General features: G+C 41.2%; 2 protein-coding genes across 10 annotated transcripts in view; one reads left to right on the top strand and one right to left on the bottom strand.

Annotated features, from left to right (window-relative positions):
* PPP2R3B (protein phosphatase 2 regulatory subunit B''beta) overlaps window positions 1-11,777 on the top strand; it is a 52,293-nt gene extending 40,516 nt beyond the window's left edge. For all 3 annotated transcript variants that reach the window (XM_054188961.1, XM_054188964.1, XM_054188962.1), the window contains 6 exons: window positions 213-261; window positions 1,571-1,660; window positions 2,350-2,525; window positions 5,897-6,015; window positions 6,100-6,206; window positions 11,610-11,777. In XM_054188961.1, coding sequence (XP_054044936.1) covers window positions 213-261; window positions 1,571-1,660; window positions 2,350-2,525; window positions 5,897-6,015; window positions 6,100-6,206; window positions 11,610-11,754 — 686 coding nt within the window. In that variant the 3' untranslated portion in view covers window positions 11,755-11,777. The remainder of the gene's footprint in view (window positions 1-212; window positions 262-1,570; window positions 1,661-2,349; window positions 2,526-5,896; window positions 6,016-6,099; window positions 6,207-11,609) is intronic.
* A 4,280-nt stretch (window positions 11,778-16,057) lies between these two features.
* LOC128904508 (cohesin subunit SA-2-like) overlaps window positions 16,058-23,733 on the bottom strand; it is a 65,227-nt gene continuing 57,551 nt past the window's right edge. For 6 of the 7 annotated variants that reach the window (XM_054188954.1, XM_054188955.1, XM_054188959.1 and 3 more), the window contains 4 exons: window positions 21,332-21,522; window positions 20,128-20,302; window positions 18,571-18,711; window positions 16,058-17,063 (listed from right to left, as the gene is read on the bottom strand). In XM_054188954.1, coding sequence (XP_054044929.1) covers window positions 18,588-18,711; window positions 20,128-20,302; window positions 21,332-21,522 — 490 coding nt within the window. In that variant the 3' untranslated portion in view covers window positions 16,058-17,063; window positions 18,571-18,587. The remainder of the gene's footprint in view (window positions 17,064-18,570; window positions 18,712-20,127; window positions 20,303-21,331; window positions 21,523-23,733) is intronic. The other variant, XM_054188956.1, reaches the window with a different exon arrangement.

Raw genomic sequence — 23,733 nt, 5'->3', positions numbered from 1 at the left:
CCTGAATTCAAAGCTGGTTGGTTCTAGCTCTGTTTTGGAGACTTTGTGTTAAGTGATCTTCTCCAAGAGAACTCAAAAGGATTAATGAGCGCTACGCTTGATCTTTCTCACAGATGCGTATACATAAGAGGTTTCCAATAAACTTCAACTAGACAATACAAAGCAAAAATAACTTCTGTAAAATTGATGCTATTTTAAACCCTTTTTCACAGCAATATCAAACAGGATGATAGAGAGGATCTTCTCAGGAGCAGTAACAAGGTATGTATTTCGTATGCTGAACTAAATCAGATTTAATATTTATATATTTGCTTGTTAAATCAAATGTGACATTCCCAGGGAAATGCCTTCCCCTTGACATGGAACAGTGAATTTCAAGATTTAGCATTGTAGTTTAAACTCTAGTAGAACTGGAGTGCTCTCGGAACCTTTGGCCCAGTCGAAGTTCTTTACTCGTCTTTCTTTATCTGAATGAACACTCACCCACCATAGGATACTGTAAGGTTTAGCAGGGATGGGAATGAGGAAGGAAAGAAATGTTGGCGTTGTTGTTTTTCCATCCCTCAAACCTGTAAAAATATCAAAGGGAATTGGGCATTTCGGTACTGCTTGTAAAAGCGATTCTTATTGCATCAACAAATTTACAAAAATGCCTCCAGTGGAGTTAATTCGTATTTTTGACAGTCATTCTTCGTTATTGTGGCTTGGATTGACTTACTCTTGTGTAGTTATGGCATTTAACTCATCTTTGAAATATTTTGCTAGCACAATTTTTGCAGCTGGAAAGTGACTGATAAACAGAAATGCCATAACAAAAGCTTAAAGGAGTGAAATGACATTTGGCAGGCATATGTCTAGAACTTACTCCTTTATCCAGGTTTTTTGGGAGAGACAAAACATACATCATATTTTTCTAGACACATTGAGGATAAAACAGCAAAAAAGGGACTTCAGAAATAAAATGTAATACGTCTAGGAGCTGCCTACCTGACGTTTTACTAGAAAGGTCTTCAGACAATATTTGGATGCTGTGTTCTGTGGTGAAAGAGTAGAAATAGACAACTACGTTCTTGCCACAAATACTGACTTCCTGAATGTTTTTATTTCACTTTTATCTTCATATTTCCATTCCAACACTTGTAACTGGCAGAGTTCTGTACCACTCTAAGTTCTCATCTCTTTTACCTAAATAAAAATTCTGAAAAATATGTGTGCTTGTATATAATATATATATATCTTTTTTTAGATTGAGATATTTCTTCTGTTAACAATTAAGCAGCAGTATTGCTGCCCAGGAAGGAAAGCTGTAAGTCCTTCTGAACAAAGTGCTCCTTTCCTCTTCCAGCTGCTGCCTTCCTCTTTAAATACATGTTGCAGTAGAAACAGAACAGAGCACACAAGCTCCTTATCCTGAATGATCAGTCTGTGACAAGTCACCTTAGGAACACCACATCTTGTAGGAGATAAATAAATAGTTAATAGCACCGAGGAAAATAATCCTTCATTTTGGTTAGTAAAAGCTAGGTATTTTAAAATAAACTTTCTATCTCTTCCCTCGTTTGCCTTCAAGAGGTAGGAAAGCACAAAAAGATGGAAAAATTAGCTATGCTGACTTTGTCTGGTTTTTGATATCTGAAGAGGACAAGAAGACACCAACTAGGTAAGAACAAATTTATGTTTTAACAGAAATAAAGACTGACTTTATTGCTTTTCCAGTCTTTAAATAGGGACCACTGATGCTCAGGTGGAACTGTAATGGAAGAAGCTAAATGATAAAAACATGAGTGGAAAACTGGCCGAGTTTACATCATTCTTATTTATCGGTGTCTCCTGTTGTTGCTGCTGTAAAAGTCTATTTTAATGAATTTTAAGAGGCTAATTGGCCTACTTACAGACAGGGTCACAGATAAAGGAAATCGCAGTTGTTTCATGATGCCAGTAACTTTGGGAAACTATACAGCTAGCATTAGCTGTAGGATATCGATAAGAAACCTGTTGCCAGATGTGTTACTGGCTTGTTAATACAAAAAAAGAATTTTTGATGCCCAATTCAATTTTTCACTAGCTCCCTAGAGTTTTTGTATAAAGCCACATGCTTTAGTCATCTCCTCCCTCACCCACCCACAACTAGTAAGTGTGTTTTCAAATGCAGTAAAGTATGACATGTCAAATACAGGAAGCTCTTACCACAGTAGATGTTGCTTAATGACTTTCTATGGCATTATGGAATATAGTCTTAAGTCTAGTTTTACACCTGTAAGTAGTGTAGCTTTCAAAACAAGTAATATAAATTCTTAAAATTAAAATGTTTATGTAAACAGTTCTTTGCTATTAATTACTGAATTTCAGCATTGAATACTGGTTTCGCTGCATGGATCTTGATGGAGATGGTGCTTTGTCTATGTATGAACTGGAGTACTTTTATGAAGAACAGTGCCAAAAATTAGATAACATGGCCATAGAACCTTTGCCATTTGAAGACTGTTTATGCCAGATGCTGGATCTTGTGAAGCCACAATATGAAGGTAATAAAATCCTTTTCCATCTCTAACTTCTGTTTCCCTGGATTAGGAGCTAATGCAGCCTTAAGAGCACTCTGTTGGTCATATGAAGAATATGCCTTTAGGTGGTCTTTTCTCTAAAGTCTGTTAGAGCTTATTAATTGAATGGCCTTCCAACAGCAGGCAGGCATTCATTTTCATACTAGAACTTAATATGCTGCTTTAAAATTCCTTGTAGGCTTTTATTTTGGGCTTGTAGCCATGTTTAGTTTTAAATGAAATCTTGTCCCTATCTGATTGCGGTGATGATCTCAAGAAAAGCTCATGACACTTCTGTTCATGCCTCTTACCTGTTCCAGTATGCATTTAACTGAAGTTTCTTTAGAGGAAACAGTGTTGGTCTCTGTAGATCAGTAATGACTTATTTTAGTCTAGAAGCCTAAGCTGCCCTTAGGAAATGCATGTCAATAGGCTTAGAAATAACTGAATACTAAACTGTTCTTAGTATTTGGCTATTTCTATTTTGTGCATTCATTTGAACCTTCACAGACCTGCATTTTACCCACCTGCATTTGACGTATAAGATTGTTAGCTGATGCAACTTCAGTTTACATCTTACACGTGGAAAAAAAACCTTATGAAGTGAGGACGATGCTCGCTTCATGTTTGCTCTTCTGTGCTGCTCAATACTAAAAATATTTTTGCATGCCTTGGTAAACATATTACTGTGAAGAGTGATATCTTGCATGTTGATGGCCTCTACCTCTGAGCTGTTTCTGATACTTGTCTCACAAGTTGATAAATCTGTTGTAGCCATGATGGATTAGTCTTCAGGGATTTGTTAAACTCAACACAGCTGAGGTCAACCTGTATCTAAACTTAATGTCTCAACACTTAAACACAGTTAGCACTAATAACCCTTATTATGCTTATACTTTTTAATGTGAATTCCAGTGTGTAAAAGGACTTGGCATACGGTCTGGTTGCTATTATTGTACAGACTCTGCATTGCAATAAATTTAGAACTTACCTATTTGCTCTTGAAGTGTTTGATAGGAGTAGCAACCACTGTCGCATATACTAATGTTTGCTATTTTTTATGGTAAAAGAAAATTGTTGACTATCTTATTTAATGCTTTTGTTCAGCAAATGTAATGTGCTAGTGTTTCACATTTAGACACTTCTAGATGAAGCATTGAGTTTTTCCTACTTGAATTTCAAGTATCACTTCAGTTGAGTGATTAAGAGGGTGATTCTGTTTACTGTCTATCCAATTATGGTTAGAGAATCGATTAGTAATGGTCTTGCTTATTGACCACCTTCTTTCTAGTATTAAGAATATTTAAATTACAAGAAACTTATTTTAAAAAGGCAGTTGTCTTTTGACACATGATTTTTTTCATGCTAAGGGAATTGAAGTAGCTCAAAACTAAACTTAAAGCTTTACATTCTTATTTAAACAAAGTTAAAATGGATTTGCTAGGTGAAAACACATTTCTAAAGGCAGATAAAATTGTAAATGAAAAAGCAGTGTTAAGTTTGTTTTGGCTGGAAGCTCAATCCTAGATATCAGTGGAATGAAGTCTTAGACCAGCATTTGTATAATGCATGGGGTGTTGGGTGCATTTAAGCTCTAGAAACACATTTATGTTACGTGATTGCCTACAATAGCCTCCCAGACTTAGGGGTTCCCTTCCAGTCTTGTACATTGTGCTTCTGGAAGGCAGACGCTTTCAGTAATGTTTCTGTTCTGGCATTTCAAATGAAACAAGATTGATGTATCTGTTCTATATAATGAAGGTGACAAAAGGAGGCTGTGAAACACAACCAAGATGAGAGTTGTTTAGGACAACAAAAATGAAAGCCAATTGAAATCATTGATTTATATTTTTTTTATAAAAACTGAGTTACATCTAAAAGGTGGATTAAGAAAAAAATCTTCTGTTTTTCTAATACAAAAACTAGCAGCGTGAAATTACATTTCACTGGATTGATTTGAAACAAAAGGTACTCTCATACAGTTATGGCTAAACTGTGATACTGTTTGCTACGGGATGCTCTGTGTACCAAAAAGGGAATGCCTTAATTTATGAAGACCTGAATTAATTATCTCAATTTAATTATATTTTTTGTTGGTCTTTGAGAGACAATGGTAGGCATCTACATGAGTGCTAAGTGTCTAAGCTCCCATTGCAATAAATGGAAACTGGCGAGCAAATCAACCGACCAAATATAGGTGTCTAACTTAAACTGGGAGCTTATGTAACTCTGATTCAAACCAGTTGCTTGGTTGTGGAGAGTTGCTGCCACTTGAGATGGCCCAATACATCAGCCATCTGTGTGGGTCTGACAGATACGACACAGGTGCCATGAGGGATTTGTGTCATTCTGGAGCATCAGCTATAAGCCAGGCAGAAGATATTAAGGCACTTCAGATGGCAACAAACACAAGCGTGGCAACCATTTACAAATGGGATACGGATTTTGCTTCCCTCTGCCCTTGAGTTACGCTTTGTTAGAGGCTGGGACAGTGTGCTGAGGAAGTACTGTTCTAAGTCTGGCTTTTATTGGACTTTTCTGTAACACCTGCGTTTAGCCCCCCTTTGACAACAGAAGACTGGCCATATTTAAGGTGAATCGATAAAGGGGAGTTTTAAGGATAGCCGTCTGTCTTTCCTTGTATGTCTGGTATCTTTCAGTCTTTCTGCGGAAGCTTAATGGTCGGCTTTGAAGTAAGGTAACATTTCTGAGCAATCCGACAAATACTTCTAACAGTTAACAGATCCATTGATTTGAGTCTTTAAAGTATCACTTTATAAAAAAAAAAAACCAAACCAACCACCTCTGAGTATTTAGCTTTCCTCTTAAGCAGTAACTAGTGATCAGGCTAGACAACTGTGGCAAAGTAATCTCTATGAAAAGTTCATTTGTATGAAGCATAGTCACACACTGTCATCTGTCGTATGTTTTTCTTTTCAAGTCAGGGAGAGAAAGGGCTGCTGCCAGAGCACGTTCTTGCCTGCTACCCAAGCACTTCTTGGGAAGGAACGGCTAGCGCACTGGAGAATTCTGTCTCCTGAGGAAGCTTAGGCAATTAGCTTAAATGATTTTTAATAGTTAAGTGCAGTAGACTGCATCTCACTCCAACATATTGAAGGACAGGAGGATGACAGCTAAAGCAAGTAACAAATCTGAAACATTTAAAAGTCTTGTCCGCTTTGAAGGACGCTTCTCTAGGCGTGAATTTCGTCTATTCGCTTCTCTCCTATTGCGTGGAACACCAGTGGTAAATGTTCTTGAGCATAACGATGACTTAACTTTTGAATAACATTCCTCCTCTTTGGGGAAAGGATAACTTCAGCTCTAAATGTCTTATCTTGTAATCTTCTTTACAGGAAAAATTACTCTGCATGATTTAAAGCGATGTAAGTTGACAAATGTGTTTTTTGATACTTTTTTCAACATTGAGAAATACCTTGACCATGAACAGAAGGATCAATTTTCAATGTTGCGGGTGAGTATGAAGCTTTAAAATTCTTCTTAGTTATGTGTTCGACAGTTAATCTGTTGGTGTATAATTTGCAATGTGATTGTTTAGGATGGTGAAGGTGAAAGCCAAGAGATCTCTGACTGGGAGAGGTACGCTGCTGAGGAGTATGATATCTTGGTAGCAGAAGAGGCAGCAAGTGACCAGTGGAATGACGGGTAAGAATGTAGCAGGAGGGTTGGTACAAATCCTTTCTACTAATGTAGAGCCTCACCATCGCTATCATCCGTGATGCTATTTTTATACAACGCTGCTGTTTGTTGTGCTTAACTGTGTGCTCAGTGAGAGAGGAAGAACCTTGCTTGTATCTCAAATTAAATATTCCTTGATAGTTTGTGATCGCATTGGTTTTGTCAAAGAAAAGGTCCTACTTCAAATTTGGGAAGGAAATAAGATTTGAAAAAGCTTCAACTCTAAACAAAATACATTATTTTTTGTAGCTCATTGTTAAATTGAATGAAGAGCTTCATTAAGAGTTTTGAGGGGAAAAATTCTCACTTCTGAACTCAATTATATCAGCTTAGAAGTATTTTCTCACAGTTCTCTAAGAGTAAATAAGATAATAAATCTTGCTGTTTCAAAATCACTCCTTTACTTTTGCTTTGTAGCTTCCAGAATGTCTTAGAATCCAAAGTCCCAAATTTGTCATTCATTTTTCCCGCTATTTAAAAAGATAAGGAAAACAAGTACAAATTTAACTTGGTTTAGGCCTTAAGTTGATGGACCTGTCTAGAGAAAACGCATTTTCCTGCATTTCCTTTCCATTTCAGAACATCTCTGAATCTTGACAAGTGTTTTGAGGATGACTGCCGCAATATTTAAGAGACTGCTTTAAAACCTCAGAAAGCAAAGTCCTCTTAACACATTGATTTCAAGAAACTTTGTTAAAAGAAAGCTTATGAGGGAAGAAAGAGGGGGGAAGGACAGAATTGTTACCGTTACCCAGCCACTTCAGCATCAAGGGGGATCATACTCTTAACTCTTCGTGGGATCCTCCCCTAGAATTGATTAATATTGTGGAATTAACAAGTCAAAAAATAACTGAAGCTTTATTACTGTGAGTTAGGCAACATTAAACCTTCAGGGTTTTTATCCTGTTTTAATCTCTTAAGGTCATAGGCTAAGTTTGGGGAAGGTATAGAACAAGTATGTACACTTGTGACTCTTGTTTACGTCACTGATGCTGAGTATAGTAGCTTAAATTCGATGGATTGGGGGAAAGAAGAGCTTCTACCGTCTGGCTGTGAAATGTTATTTATTTATAACTCAGCTGAAAAAAAACCTAGCGGGATTCTTATAAACTGGTGAAGGATTCAGATTATTGGCCCTCTGCTTTAGAATGCCCTTCTAAAATTAACATGTTTAAAACATCAGGAGTCAAAATCTTTAAAAGTTTCTGGTGGACTTGGGCTCCTTCTGACAGGATCAGACCGGCCCCTACAGCATCTGCCATCGTCTCAGTGCCTGTCAGAGGGGCCCCCTGAATATAACACAGTAAATTAGCGCATCGGGTCGACCTGAGAGCTCGGGCTTGAGACAGAAGTGAATAGCACTTAGGAGCCTTGAGGTACTGTTAAATCTGAACATCTTAAATCTTCACTAGGACCGCTTTCTCAAATGTTTTACACCTTGTTTTCTTTCTCTTCTGCTGCTCTGTTTGTTTGCTTCTATCCCTGTAGTTGTGTGTCTCCACCTTCCTGTTACAAAATTATGCTGCTGTTGTGACTTTCTAGAATTTGAGTGGTAAGCCCGTTTTGCCCACTTTCAGTTATAAAGTTGTGGAATTTAGATGGGTTTTTGAGTAAACTCATTTCAAACTCACCTAAGAGTTAATAGTTAACTGCAGATTTCCTTGATTCCACTAAGATCGTATTATTCTGTCTTACGGCTCTTAAAGCCTCTTATCGGTTTGCAGTGGAATACCCTGAGAAACTAGTTCTTTTGTCAGTTGTGAGATACCGAGGGTTGAGGTATGCCATATGGTCTGTAACAGCTAATCCTTTGGCTAGCTTGTCCAGGAAGGATTTCGATGGTCCTCTGGTCTTCTGCGTTGAGATCCCATGCACGTCTGTGTCCTGCAACTCACTAGAGGCAAAATATCCTTTTGACATTAGCAGTGAGGGACCCGCGTGTCGGGAAGTCAGGTTACTCTGTACTGCTGATTAAGGGTTTGAAATTGCTGGGCTCTTGTAGACAAGTGTAATTTTGTTTGAAGATAATGTTTAGGCACCATTTCACTCATGAGTGCAAGCGGGATATAAAGAGCGAGCCTCGAGGTGCGTTTATTCTGATTCAGTTCTGAGCTTGTTGACTGCAGCTGTTTCTCCTGAGCCAAGAGCATCTCTGTGATTATTGTTTAATCTAAATTGTTCTGTTTTAATGTATTTGCGTAAATACACTCCTTGAGGAATACCAGTGTTTTATTGTAAGAATAATGTAGCCGAGCATGCTGAGACACGGAGATGTATGACGCCAAAATATCCACTTTTTCATTTCTTTTGAGCCTGGTGCTTGTAAACTCAGGCAGCTCTTTGGTTGTAGGTTGCTTCTGCTATTAGCAGATTTGTCACAGGTCTTGTAGGAAAAAAAACACCTGACAAAGAAAAATACTGCATCCTATGGAAACACAGCCCCCAAAATTATGCATTTTATTTAATTAATTTTCTGTTTCCCTAGTTGGGTTTGATGGATAGGCCGTAGGTTAACTGTTGGCCCTCCACACAGATGAATAAAAGCTTTTATCCAAGTGTTCCTGAAGTTTTGCTGCTTTATTTCCTTGTAGTATAGTTTGTAATGCTCACTGTCTCCATGAACTACCAGTTCATAATTTGTCAAAAGTATTTCAAGTATCATATACCCAACCATATATAAGATGTATTTGGGTTGACTAAATAGAAACAAGCATTACGCTTCATCTTACTGATTTGTGCCTACCCTTACATCAGAAGCTTGTGAAGACTGTTGCATTTCAACTGCTGAATTGAGATTCTTTTTTTTTTAATAAAGAGCAAAGTTAGGATACCTTCCAAATTGTTTATCAAATAAGCAACTGAATCATAAGTTGTGAGCAAATAGATGAAAATCTAAAAAGTATTGTGATCTGTCTCAGGGAGGCATTGTCAAATCTGACTTAAAGTTTGAATTCTTTCTAAAAGGGAAGGTCAGCAAAAGTGTCTTCAAAACTCAATACCAAAGTAGGACTGTCTGAATGTTTTGGGGTTTTTTCTACAATTGTCTTGAAAAATGAAGCTCCTTTGCTGTTGCTGAAGCAGAGAGAAACACAAGACTACTAAAAGTTTCCTTGCTGCTGATAGGAGAGTTTAATGAACAAAAACGTTAACAAAAATTTATTATGAGCATTTTAAGTTACTGTGTTGTACAAAAACCTTCCTTAAAATCACTTACTCTACTTAAAGGGTTGTAATGCCTGCCCAAACTGAAGGGACTCTGTTTGACAGTCCCATGTGAATTTTTTATTGTCGCTATAGTAAATATTTTCCTGACATTCCTGTTTAAAAAGGTTGATCTGAAACTTGGGAGTGGTTTACAGAAACCTAGAAATAGGCTGATTTCTTTACATTTACATGAGCTTTAGAAAGGTGAGGATGGGGGGGGTGAGGGGAAAGGACTCTTTAGAGGAGTTGTAGCTGTAAAAACCTCTGCGCTGGGAATAGCAATAGACTTTCTAATACTGTGAGAGGTAACTCAAATAATTTCAGTGCCCAGAGGTGTAAAACTGGGACAGCGTTTCTAATTTTCTTTAGCTTAAATATCTTGGAAAGGAGTAAAAGTGATATTCCATGAGGCCACCAAAGCTTTGCAAGAGACTGGGATTTTTGTTTGGTCCAATAATGTTTGAAGAATAATATTCTAAGATAGATGGAACCTTCAGATAGTGTCTGAGCGATCCTCATACTGCCACTTTAACGACTGGAGAAGCTGCTGTCACCTCCCTGTATCACTATGCAATGAACAAATCCAAAAGGTACATTCAAGATGTTGCAGTTTAAGAAAGAAAAAAAAAAAAAAAAAAAGAAAAAAAAAAAAAAACAACAAAACAAATTCCTTCTCAAAAAGATGGGATTAATGGTGCAGAAGACTATAAATAACAGATTTGTGAGCCAAAACTGTTGTTACGGTAGAATATGCATCTTTTTTCCAAATCCTTGTTTTCAAATGAGTAACTCTTAGGATGGACTTTTGCTTTCTGTTCAAATCGGTGAACTTGGGGGAGAAACCAGAGGTATTCTGTTCACTGCCTAAGCACTGATTCATGCTCACATAATCGAGGCTTTAATACCCCTGGGAAGGACGAAATAACGGGGGGGGGGGGGGGGAAGAAAAGAAAATCAGGAACTATTTTTACTCACCGCTTAATCTTTGCCTGTTGTTATCAAAGCATCTTTATTTTGCTAGACTTCTTTTACTCGAAATGGTGGTGCAGCTGGCTTAATAGGTTTAATAGTTTATCTATGAAGTGTTTCAAGAGAATTGCATTCACAATTGAAAATGTTCTTCCTCTCGCCTCTGCTATTAATGCTGCTCTGCTTTAGTGTTCATAGGGGATTCTCAGTATTTAACTCTTCTTTGCCCTATCTCTTTCTCTGAAAGAACGCCTAATCACCTAATTCCCCTAATCACCACGTGATGCCATTATAAAGTCACGTTTGAAGAACAGATACTGCAGTTTCTAAAGCTTGTTCTTTGCCTAGTCTTGTTAAGTAGACGGAAGCGATCGTGTGCTGAGATGAGACCCGGTAGGGAAGATGCGCACGAATCCGCGTCAGCCCAGCCCAGGAAATGGTCAGTTCTTTAATCTGACATCATAAATCCCTACGGAGATGTATGATGTCAGAGATTCTACAGAGAAATCTCTGCGGCGATCTATGATGTTTAATTTTTTTTAAATGGCTATGAATTGCACATCGATCCCACCTAAACAGTGCTGAAGCAGATCTTTTTTAAATATCAGCCTTCACTGACTTGAGTTAGTTAAACATTACATTTCATTATCCATCTGCTCGTTTTCATCAGCGGCAGGAGGTTATCAGTAATTTCTCATCAAACAATTGGCTTTTGCTTTCTGGCATCTGCTTTAAATACCCAGTTGGTTGCTATCACTTCCTTGTGATAACATGAGAATTTGAATAACGCGTTCAGTATTCTTTCTCTTTTGTTGTATCTGCTACAGGTGTAGTTTGTTCTGCCTAATTCAGCATAATTTCGCCTTTCTTGAGAGGAACTGGAAGGGTTTCTGTCAAGCGCTGAAGTCTTGCATGTGAGCGTTTCTAACTTAGGAGTAGTCCACTAGAGCAGTACGTGCCTCGAATCCTTTCAGTAAAGCTGTGTATCTCACTAACTTCTGCGCGTGACGGGAGAGTAAACGAGCTTAAACTTAAGTAATTGTGACAGAAACCTAGTGCTGCTTCTGGTTGCAGGTTTCTTTAACTGTAAATATAAACTATTGGAAATTATGCTCTTCCTGCAGGTGCCATGTTAGCGTTCTAACATTTGGGCACTTCCCAACATAGCCAGACTTTTCTTTTTTTGCCCGCTCCTAGGTATGAAGCAGAACTGAATCCTGTAGACCATCAGAAGGCCAACGTCCTAAAGTATCAAATGGAAAAAAGACCATTTTTTGAAATGCCTTCCCATCTGGCTGATGTAGACTTGGATGAATATGACTACGAAGAGGACTTTGAGTAGTGGCGCCTTCTGGTCAGCACTTGGAGGAAGAGAAGGGACAGTCTGCAGCAGGTCTGCTACACACCGATACGTTTCAGTGGGGTTTGTTTCCAGGAAGTCAGCTTAGTTTTGTGCTAAAAATATTTAATCGCTATACTACCTTTTAAATAAAAGAAGCGCATTTGTATGGAATGACAAAACTTTTTGTATTTATTCAATAGTCTATAGTTTGTAAAATAGATTAAAATATTTATTTACAGATGTTGCATAATTCCTTTTTGGAAGAATAACAATATTTGACTTTAGAGAAAAGTAATCTACTGGTGGGTTGTTTGGCTTTTTTAAGAGAACTGTGCAATTCTCTCTAAGTTGATGTGTGGTGCACTGACCATCTCCATCCCATACGTGAAGGTGTTGCCAGGTGTTCCTGGCCCAGTATGGGAGGTAAGGAGACAATTTATACCTGGCCTGCGATGCTTCTATGCTCATAGCCAGCCCTAGGGGTTTTTATGCCTCGGCAAGGACGAGAATGACGCTGAGCGCGTGATTCAGCTCCCACTTACAAGTAGAGTTTCATTTGACAAGCTGAGCGTGTTAGTGCACGAGGGAAAACAAACGCCTGAGACAAGTTGCTTCTCTTCTCTGTGTAGTCCTTGTTTGCCCCAACTTTAATTTTGCTTGCCCTTTTAAACTTCGGTCTTTTCATCGTGGTTCATTATAAAATGATTATTTAATAACGAAGTCTGGTTTAGTGTTCATACTTGATCCAAAATGAGTGTGTTAATTCATGTAGAAGGAACCAATTTATTTTTTTTTTTTAAAATCCTTTGTATAAATGTTACTTGATCAGTGATGTGCACTAATTTGTTGTGGGCATTCAGTGCTTTTGTGTGTGTCCCCTTCCCCTTCAGTTGTTTGCTATTGACACATTCCATGGATATTCATCAGTGTCACAGCAGCTTGGAATTGTTGCCTCACTCTTACTGTTAAACAGATTTTGTTGGAGGTAAAAAAAATGTACAAAAAGATGTAAGTTATTTTTTGGTTGCAGTGTAGATCTGTTAAAAAGTTTTAAAATCATGTTTGTATTTTCAAATAAAGATTTTCATACGTGTTACTGAAATTCTAGTTATTATGTTATGTACTGCATATAATTAACTTCTTACTATTAAAGAGCCATTTAAGATAGGATGGGTTTTCACAGAATTTTTTCATGGAACTTTTCAGAATTGGAAGGGACCTCTAGAGATGATCTAGTCCAACTCCCCTGCTAAAGCAGGATTGCGTAGAGCACATCCCTCAGGACTGCATCCAGACGGGTCTTGAAAGTCTCCAGAGAAGGGGACCCCACAACCTCCCTGGGCAGCCTGTTCCAGTGCTCTGTCACCCTCACCGTAAAGAAGTTTTTTCTCATATTCGTTTGGAACTTCCTATGTTCCAGCTTGTGCCCGTTACCCCTCGTCCTGTTACTGGGAACCACTGAAAAGGGTCTGGCTCCATCCTCCTTAAACCCACCCTTTAGATACTTGTAAACTCATAAGGGAGATGCTCCAATCCCTCAGTCATCTTTGTTGCCCTCTGCTGGACTCTCTCCAGTAGTTCCCTGTCTCTCTCGGACTGGGGAGTCCGGAATGGGACACAGTATTCCAGTTGTGCAGTCTGGCTGGATAATGACACCAAGCTGCATGTTGAAAGCAGGTTCTTCCTCCTCCAAGACAGTGTTGCTGAACAGCCAGAAGTGGCACAGAGAAATCCTTCCTACTCAGCTCATCCCACCATCCCATGTACAGACTTACAAACCTGTGTAGCTGAAGTAATGGAACTCATCAGTAATGTGTTAGTGAACCTTACCAAGGAAAACTCAACTCATTTTAATATCAGTCAAAGGATTTTTAAAAATAAAATCAGGGTTGATTATTCCAATTTTAGTAGACACTCATCAATGTTAAATTTCTCCTCACCTCCCTTGGCCTGCTGGCCACACTGATGCAGCCCAGGACAGGGCTGGCTTTCTGGGCTGTGAGCACACGTTGCCAGCTCACGTCTAATTCTTCATCCACCACTACCCCCAGGTCCTCCTTCTCGGGGCTGCTCTCAGTCCCTTCATCCCCCAGCCTGTATTCATACCGGGGGTTGCCCCAACCCAGGTGCAGGACCCTGCACTTGGCCTTGTTGAAACTCATGAGGTTCACACAGGCCTACTTCTTGAGCTTGTCCAGGTTCCTCTAGATGGCATCCCTTCCCTCCAGCGTGTTGACTGTGCCACACAGCTTGGTGTCAGCAGCAAACTTGCTGAGGGTGCACTCAATCCCACTGTCCGTGTTGCCAACAAAAAGATGTTAAACAGCACTGGTCCCAGTACTGACCCCTCAGGAACGCCACTTGTCACTCGTTTCCAGTTGGACATTGAGCTGTTGACCACAACCCTTTGAGCATGGCCATCCAGCCAGTTCCTTATCCACCAAGTGGTCCATCCATCAAATCCACGTCTTTCCAATTTAGAGACCAGGATGTCATACAGGACAGTATTAAATGCTTTGCATACGTCCAGGTAGATGACATCTGTTGCATTGTAGAAGGCCACCCAATTTGTCAGTTATGGCTTGCCCTTGGTGAAGCCATGTTGGCTGTCACCAATGACCACTTTATTTTCCATGTGCTTCAGCAGAGTTTCTAGGACCCATGATCTTGACGGGCACAGAGGTGAAAATGGCCAGTCTGTAGTTGCCTGGGTCTTCCTTTTTTCCCTTTTTGAAAATGGGGATTATGGTTCCCCTTTCCCAATCAGGGGGAACTTCACCAGACTGCCATGACTTCTCAAATATAATGGAAAGGGGCTTAGCAACTTCATCTGCCGGCTCCCTCAGGACCCCTGGATGGATTTCATCAGGTCCCATCAGGTTCCTTAGATGGTCTCAAACCTGATCTTCTCCTACAGCGGGCAGTTCTTCATTCTCATAGCCCCTGGTTTTGCCTTCTGTGACTTGGGCAGTGCGGTCACAGCCCTTGCTGGTAAAGACCAAGGCAAAAAAAAAAAAAAAAAAAAAAGTCATTGAGTACCTCAGCCTTCTCCATATCCTGGGTGACTAGGTCTCCTGTTTCCTTCTGGAGAGGGCCCACGTCTTCCCTAGTCTTCCCTTTATCTCTGACATACTTCTTATAGAAGTTTTTCTTGTTGCCTTTGAGGTCCCTGGCCAGATTTAATTTTATCTGGGCTTTAGCTTGCCTAATCTGGTTCCTGGTCGCTCAGACAGTTTCTCTGTATTCCACCCAGTCAATCCATCCTTGCTTCCACCCTCTGTAGGCCTCCTTTTTGCTTTTGAGCTTGTCCAGGAGCTCCTTGTTCATCCACGCAGGCCTCCTGGCTTTTTTGCCTGACTTCTTCTTTCTTGGAATGCACTGCTCCTGAGCTTGGCAGAGGTGATCCTTGAATATAACCCTCCTAAGCCCCGTTCCTTAAGGTGCTGTGGGAAAGGATGACCAACTGGCTTTCTAGAAGATGATCCTGAACTTCTATTGCTGTTCCAAGGGGCGGTGACTTTTGCCTACCTGAAACCCTTCAGCTGGAACCCCCCCCTTCTTAAAAAGGGGGTTTGTAAATGGGCACGTGCAGCCAAGGACGCTCTCGTTGCACAGTGACATTTCTCCCCTGGTGCAGGGTAGAACTCTTCTGCAGAGCCTGTAGCTGTTGTTGCCACTTTGCGTTTAATGAAGTGCCTGTTAAATCCTGCTCCCTATTATATTTTGATAACCAAGTCCCTTTTTCCTAAAGGATTTGCAGATTATATGGTGTTATTGTGGAAGTGACGTTTCTTGCAACACATGACCTATAAGGATTACTGCACCTTCCCCCAGAAGGCTAATTCCCAGATGCAGTCCTTCACTACAAGAAGTAAAGCATCTGCATGTTTGATGTGGTCCCAGGTGTGTTTTCTTAGTCCAAGTCCAGCCGTATTCTGCCTACCTGGGAAGTGTTTAGGCCTAGAGCCACAGCTCTAGCTGGATGAAGGAAACATCACTACCACAGTCGAGGTTTGGAGTTGGGGGAAGTCACAGGGGAACTGAGTTGACCTGGATGAGAATCAGCATTATCTTGCGGAGCGCTGCCTCTCCCTTGAATTAGCCTACTGCATACTTAACTATGGAAAATGAAACACAATGGGTTTACTGTTGCCTGGGAGACATTCATGGCTTTCACCTCCACGTTCATGGGAGCTCACTTCTGACTTATTTAATAACAGGACAAACTAGGCAGTAGGACTGACTGCGGCTCTTCTTTCTCCAGACTTCTTGTGGAGTCACTTGCACTTTCAGTACTAATGGATAGCAATGGTTATGTAGTTTATTTTACACAGTTACAATCCAAAAAATATATATATATAAAAAATAAAGCTGATTGATAGGATTAATACAGTGTACAATTCCATGGAGCAGTGACCCAGGGTCAGCGAAAGCAGCCAGCGCTCCCCAGCCTACTGCCTCTGAAACGCTCTTGGGTGAAGACCATTTGCACATTCCTAATGGAAAAACTACTTTTGAAGGGCCATGTTTACAGTCCATTTACATCGCCTTTTCAAGCTTTATATTTTCCAAGTAAATACCACATGACCACTATGTACGAAAGATTTCTTCCAGAGGAAAATACTCGATCAACTGGTCCGCTGTTTCTTTCTTACTTAGAAGCCTTGATGCAAGTCTCCTGGGAACGTGCCCTGATCCCCACAGACCACTAACCACGTCTCTGTAAGCACTGGAATTTAGAAATACTTTCAGACAATTTGATCCATGTTTTCAGGCAGGAAAGGGCACTGCCAAGACACCCAGCAGGTCACAGCAGTCACAGCTGGGCCAGGCTCTTTTCTCCCTGGAGCCAGGTACAAGGAAACATGTAGGTATCCATCTTGGTTATCTCAAGGAATACATCCAGCAGAATGCTGCCCCCGCACTGATTTGAGCGAGCTTGTCTCATCTAGTTTACAGAGTCTTTGACTCAATATTTGTCAATACCCTGATTCCAATCCTCAGGTTGGGAATTATTCCAAGTCGGCATCAAGGACGAGGATGCAGTTGATGTTCATAACGCCCACAACCTTAGAAGTGCAACAGCAACATCAGTGACAGCACGAACGGCAACGTGGAGAAATCAACCCCAGTGCTATAGGACCTAACTGGTTCTGGGTGGATGCCTACAGGCAAGAGATCTGACTTGATCCATATCTCCTGTTGCCTTGCTCGATGACGTCACAACCCCATTTTCTGTTACACAACTCGCAGAAAAAAACGGCAGCACGTTCTTCACTTCCATTTATCCTCTCAGCCTCTTAGCTGTCCTATACCGCAAGGAAAAAAAGATGAAGTCGATCTCATACTATTGAGAAAACATCATATAAGTGCACATAAGGAATCAGAATAAAAGCGTAGCTTCTAACCATTTAGCAGCTTGGCCAGAGCTGGCTTGTGGAAAGCACTATATTTAGCTTCCACAAAAGGAAAGAAGCATTTCTATACCACAAGCAGCCCAGAAAGGGCACTACAGGGAAAGGCCACATACTAAGTAGTGCATTTTCTGTACGGCTTCGATCCTGGTTCACAGATTTAAATTCTTTTATTATCTACCTTCAATAAAAGCTGCTCCAAGCTCATGGTCCAAACAAATAGTCTACATTTTAAAAGGCATATGTCTGTAAGAAAAAGTAGAAGTCCCTTTTTCCTTCTAGTCCTCTTTAAAAAACCCACCACTCAAATACAAAAAGAAACCATTTGTTCAACTTTACAGGAAAAACTCATTTAAAAAGTCAAAAATCAGACAAGGTCTTCGAATGTGGCTCTTGGATCCCAGATAAACCAGTGCCACTGGAAATCAAGGGGTTGCCTCGATCACTGCAAAAAAACCTGTCTGCCAAACCCTGGGTTTCCATTCCAATAGGAGTTCAGAGAACAGGGGGAAATACAGGAGAAAAACCGGAGGAAACCGCTCAGCCCCTTGCGACGCCTGACACAGCAAACCCTTAAACGGACGGGAGGGGTGTCATGGGCTGCAGGACAGGAAACCTCATGGCCTCTATTTTTATTTTCTTTTTTCCCCCCCTTTCAGTCCAGTCACTGCTGGAAGACCCGTGGTGTCCTTGCACTGCGCTGTCCCAAAGGGCTAAAAGTTCTTCCCTGCAGCCAGTATCCATTCCAGGGCTGAGCTGAGACCCAGGGGGACAGCTGGAGTTTTGCCAAACTATTATCTGATCCCAAAGGCGATCGGTGCCCACAAGACAACCCCCAGGCTACGCTGGCTGCCGCTCCAAGCCCACAGCGCTCACATGCTTCCCTTCAAATCCCCAGCTGGTTTGGGGACAATTTAATCTCCCCAGCAGCCTTGACTGGAAAAGGGCAAGAAACAAGGACCGCTCCAGCGAGAGCCCTGGGCTGACCAGTGATCAGACGCATTCCGAGTCTTTCGATCTAAAGAGCACAATGCAAACCCCGTTTCTGAAGCAGACATTCCCCGCAGGCCGTGCACCAGCGCCATCTCCGCGATGTGTCAGTGACACGAAGCAACTGCAGCAAATGGCTCTTAAGTAAAGGAGCTTCACCGCATGGGGAAAAAAGGAAACTGGGTCCTCCTCTCAATGCGCCCTGGCTTTAGTTCAACGTACCTAAGGATGTCTAGATCCTGCAATAAGAATTGCCTTAAAAATGCCGACCAAGGTGAAGGAGGAGACTACAGCTGCAGCTAAAAATGGAAGAGGGGAGAACCCCTATTCTCAGCCTGAAAGGGGCCACAAAAAAGCAACCCCTTTGCCGCTAGATGGGTACTCACGAGATTCTGAACTCACATTCACCCACCTCAACAACAGCTGTCCTCAGAGCTCGAAAACCCGAGCCGGAATTACCTGGTCTGCACCAACCACATCAACATCGACATCTTCAATTACATCTTCTGCTTGACCCTCCTCTGAGACATCTTCTGTCTTAATCTCATCTTTGCTGGGAAAAAAAAAAAGCCAAGTCTTGCAAAATTTTATAACAGGTTGCACATTGCACAAGTGTGCTTACGGCAGAGTAACTCGCATGTTAAGATCTGCTGCTGAGATATCCACATAAGGTGTCCCAAAATTTCTGATCCAAGTATTCCCCACGTATGAGAGAGGTTATGCTCTGAGGAATTTCCAATAAAGCAGTTCATAAAGAAAAGTTCATTTAAAAAGGGGCTGGATCTGTAATCAACTACATATCTAATAATTTTTTGTTCTATTTTACTTGTGTTCACCAGGTCCCTTCAACAAGCGTCCCAAAGCCTGGAAAAGCATGCGTCTTTCTGGGACTTGTGTTTCATCTTTTAACTTACCAATATGGGAAGTGGCACCTAACACCTCACTAAATGAACTGTATTTAAAAAAAAAAATATCCCAATCGAGCACTCTGAGTGCTTTACAGAGCTCAAAAGCAGACTCCAGGCTCCCAATTTCTGCAATACCTCTCTTACACCCAAATTCTGTGGGGTTTCACTCAGGCGTGTGTGCATGCTGCACACAGAAGTGCATCTCTCTAAAAGGAAGTCACCAGTCACACAGTCGTTAACAGCAGATCTGCAGAGACAAGAATCCTCTTTCATTTCCAGAGATGCAGAAAACACTCATCGTTGGGCTGCAGCAAACAGCCAGGGAGTTACCAACACCACAGCCTTTTTGCATAACATTCGCAGGATACGGCTGCTCTACAGATGACACGGGAACATAGAAATACCAAACCCACGATGTAGCGGAAGTCCTTCTTTAAAATTCTCCTTTTCCGGGCAGAAAACAACTGCTGGTGATTAAGCTACACATCAGCCAACCCTGCTGCTAATGACAAGGCGAAGTTTTGTCCTCGTGTTCCCCATCTGATTGAAAGGTCTCGTGGGCAGAGGCTGTACTTGCACTGTGCTCATGCCCCACGCAGCTGGAGCAGCCCAAATAACAGTGAGTACTTTGAGGGGATGAGGGCTTAGGAGGCAAGACCCCCAAAAAATCACAGTTAAGCCGTGATGAGAAGAATTCCCTGTTAGCAACTGGTAGTATCCTACATATCCTGGGAACGTTATGCAAAAAATCAGCACCAGAGGCAAGAGAAGTGGGACAGGGAACCCTCCTCCTTCCTTGTCTTTTTCTCTGCGCACTCGATATTAGCCCAAGAAGGCACAGAAGGCCTGTGACAGTGGGGGACAATCAGGCTAAAGCAGCAAATGCAGATATTGGGCTGAGGAAACTGAGGACACAGGCTCTCAGACAGACAGGAGGGCGCACACCCTCAGCCCTTAGGCTCATGGAAGTATCACAAAAAACAGAAGCAAAGGTGGACCGAGAGACCCCAACTGTCAATACCAAGACAAGTGAAGGAGCTTGTAAGACATAAAACTCTCACCAGTATCTTCTCCGCAGCCCTCCTGGACAAAGGAACGGCAAGTGTTCCTGCAAATGCATCTCTCGAGATTTTAGCCTCTTTCTGCTTTTCCCAGTAGCAGAGGCAAGCTGGGAAGCCCGCTGCAGGGCTGGAGCTTTGCTTGCTGCCTCCGTCTGGCTGGTGTCAGGCAAAGACCCTGTAACAGACAGTGAACAGACTCATGCTCCAGCCTCGCTCTCAAGGGTCTGGAGAGGGACAGTTGCGACACGTTCCCCACAGCAGTGAAGCAATGAGGCCAAGCTCAAAGGGAGATTTGGAGCAAAGCATTCTTCTATTGAAGGAACCAGCTAAAAGCCACATAAAAGAAAATTAATTTACTTTGCCCGCTGGTCATTTTGGCAATCTAGGTCTATGATCTCGGCCCCGGTCCACAAATGCTATCAGTACTGCTGAGTCTGTATAAACCTCAAGAAAGGAAGGCCTTTGGGACACAAAGGAACAAGCTTTCTGAAGGCAGGTCACTGAGAAGAAAATTTCTGAGAAAGCATGAAAAAGAAACTAAAGGACGCTCTGGAAAAATTCCCCGTCCTCCACATGCAACTGCACATGTCCTTGGCACTTATCACTTTTACTGGCAATTGTTTTCATATTGGCTTTACTACATTTAAGCAAGTCTCATCATATCCACGGCAGTGAATACCTCATTACGGATTGGAAGTCCACGAGAGCTGCTAAAGCCTGGATCCAGCCCACCTAACTATAAGTCATTAAGCTAGGAGTATAATCCTACAGGCTCCCTAGAAATTCAACAGCAATAAAGACCCCAGAAGATGATTCGGCCCAGATCATCTGGGCTGAAGATCTGAATCAACTTCTGGAAACACCTCTCCTGTCTCCATTAGCTACACGGAGCAACAACGCCCTTAATTTAACAATTGAAAGCAATGAACCAAGTCTCAACAGCACAGACAAATGCCAGAGATCAGTACAGAGCAGACTTCAAGATTATCTGAATTCAGCTCACTCAAAGTCTCCAGACCAACCTTCCTGCTACTGAGTGATGAAGAGACCTTTAACAACAACAAAGCTGAAGGCAAAAGCCACGGTTCAAACTGGAAAGTACACAACATTCAACACACTGTGGTAGTGCTAAAGCAAAGCATGAAGTGCGTTTCAGCTGGGACAAAGCAAATACCACTGATCCAGAATGGGGAAGTTTTCATACCATTAGACAACTTCCTTTTAAAAGAAGACATCTTAGGTGTGCCCATGGGGGACCACTCTCCTGAACCACCGAGGACAGAGCTCTCTTCATCTTCATTTGCCAGTAAAGAGTTTCTGTACCAAATCAACGGCTGCCATTCGTCACCTCTGCAAGGCAGTGGTTCTGCTATGTACCTCTGTAAGTAAGCGTACCTAGAGAAAACCAAAAACAAGCATAAGAAAACTCAGTATCTTTCCCCTCAATATCTAGGGAAGGTATTGCTAAAAAGGCATTTTCTCTTTAGCCTCCAAAGGTGCAGACAGAACTGTTGGAAAAAGAAAGGGCATCCCTTTTCCCAGAAATATCTAACATCTCTGAAATACCTGAATATTTAAAATGCAAATGCCTTCAAAGCTAAAAGACTGCTTGAATTTTAGCATTAGAAACAACACTAGATCCACAGGAATTGCAGAATTACGTCAGTCTCTAGAAATAACTTCCTGTGCAGGGAAAGTCGCTACCTGGAGCAGTCTGAATAGAGCGTAACTCTGCGAGGATGCACCCCTTCTCCTGGCAGCCCTTTTCTGCCTCATGGACTGCAGCGCAAAGGAGATCCCAGGCGAGAGATGCTCCTTGTGATTCTATAGTACAGCGGGTCAGAAAATGGGGTATTTATGCCATGAGTGCCTGTTTTGTCAAAATTTAAAACAAAGAACAACCAATAAAACCACTTTTCTATACTATCATCTCAAACCCAATCTAATTCTCTCAGCTTCCCAACAAAATTTCAAGTGTCTGCAAGAAGCAGTTAACAGCTCGGCAGTTACAACATGCGGGGTGTGGGAAGCATTGGTTCAAATCCCTGTTCTGCCTGATTCAATCCAGAGACTTGACAGGGGGCCTGCCTGAATCCCAGGTGAAGCTATCACCTTTGCTGGAGCAAAGAGGTCTCCTTCAAACATTCTTTTTGAAAAACAGGACATTTCTGACAAGGTCTTTCTGACCCATTGCTACTTGTAACAATAAGAAAAGAAAACCAAAGTCTGACTCGTGATTAGAAACTGGATATTCACTACATTTCAGCTACAGCTCATCAGTTTAAAATCAAGCCCAGTGTTGTTAAAACAGACCCCAACTTAGCAAATACCAGAAGTGACAGCTTTAACGCCAGCCTGTACAGTATATTATTCTTTCTTTGATTAGGAGTGTGGCCTGGAAAATATCAGACATTTCATTCGCTTTGCAAAACAAGAAACCCGGTGCTGGGAGGAGGCTAGGGTAGGCACTGACTCTGAAACAATTAGAGTCATGGACCCCGTGGGCCCCAGGGATCAAGAAAACCTGGTAATGAAATTTGTTGGTTTCGAACAAGCATGTATTGTAACTACTGTTTTAGGGTCTAATCCAACTGCTATCAATGTCAATGGAAAGACTCCCACTGACTCAGGAATCAGGCCCTTCATGCTGCCTGTTATTCAATAATTCATTTCTTGTGTGCATTTTGTGGCGCAGAGCAATTGACAAGTCAGATATTTTACTGCTACGACCTGGGCAATTACAGGGGAGGAGGTTAAAATCCATATACTTTGATGGTGTTGAAATATACTCCTTTCTAACAAATGCCCATATTCTGTATCTCATCCGTTACAGGTACATTCACATATGTTAGCATACGGACCTGGACATCAATCCTATGATTAATAATAAAAATGAAAATAACCAGATGTTTATTTCTAAAAGTTCATGTTGACCTAAAACATTCCACCCAGTAATTTATGATGGAGCTAAACCTAAATATTTCTAAGAGGAAATATATTCTCCAGCCCCTGCAAAGCATTTTAGGCCTCCCAGAATAGAAACTGTTACTCTAGAAACATAGTCTGAATGTAGTTGTGGATAATATTGCAATTTCCCCCCTTGTGAATTTTATTGTTTCCCATTTGTTCCCAGCAGCAGTGGGAGGGTCCAAAGCAGTAAGAACTGAAGTCAAAGAGCATTCCCTGCCAGGTTCTCTATTTCCCACAAAAGTTTTCAATGAATAAACCTACCTGAATGTATCTAATACATTCAGGAATATAATTCTAATCTAATCTAATCTAATCTAGAATTATAATTCTAATGTATCTAATACATTCAGGAATATAATTCTGGAATATATCCACTGGTCAAGAAGTTAAATATAGCCCTGGGAAAAAAATCACCAGGATTTAGCTTTAAATCTCCCCACATTAATGATGAAATATTTTCCTCCTGTTTAATTAAAAAATACTCCTCGGAGGTAAATGAAATGACAAAGTTTTTCAAGGATGGATTAACAGAAATCTACTTATTGCACAAGTGTCACCACGCAGATGATAACAGCTCTTTAAAAACCAGACAACATGGACAGAGTTGTACAGAAACTGTACAAATCCCATTCAAGT

This window comes from Rissa tridactyla, chromosome 1 (assembly GCF_028500815.1).
Source record: "Rissa tridactyla isolate bRisTri1 chromosome 1, bRisTri1.patW.cur.20221130, whole genome shotgun sequence".
Taxonomy (NCBI): Eukaryota; Metazoa; Chordata; class Aves; order Charadriiformes; family Laridae; genus Rissa; species Rissa tridactyla.
The sequence above is the reverse complement of the archived record's forward strand: the minus strand, read 5'-3'. Positions and strand labels throughout refer to the sequence as shown.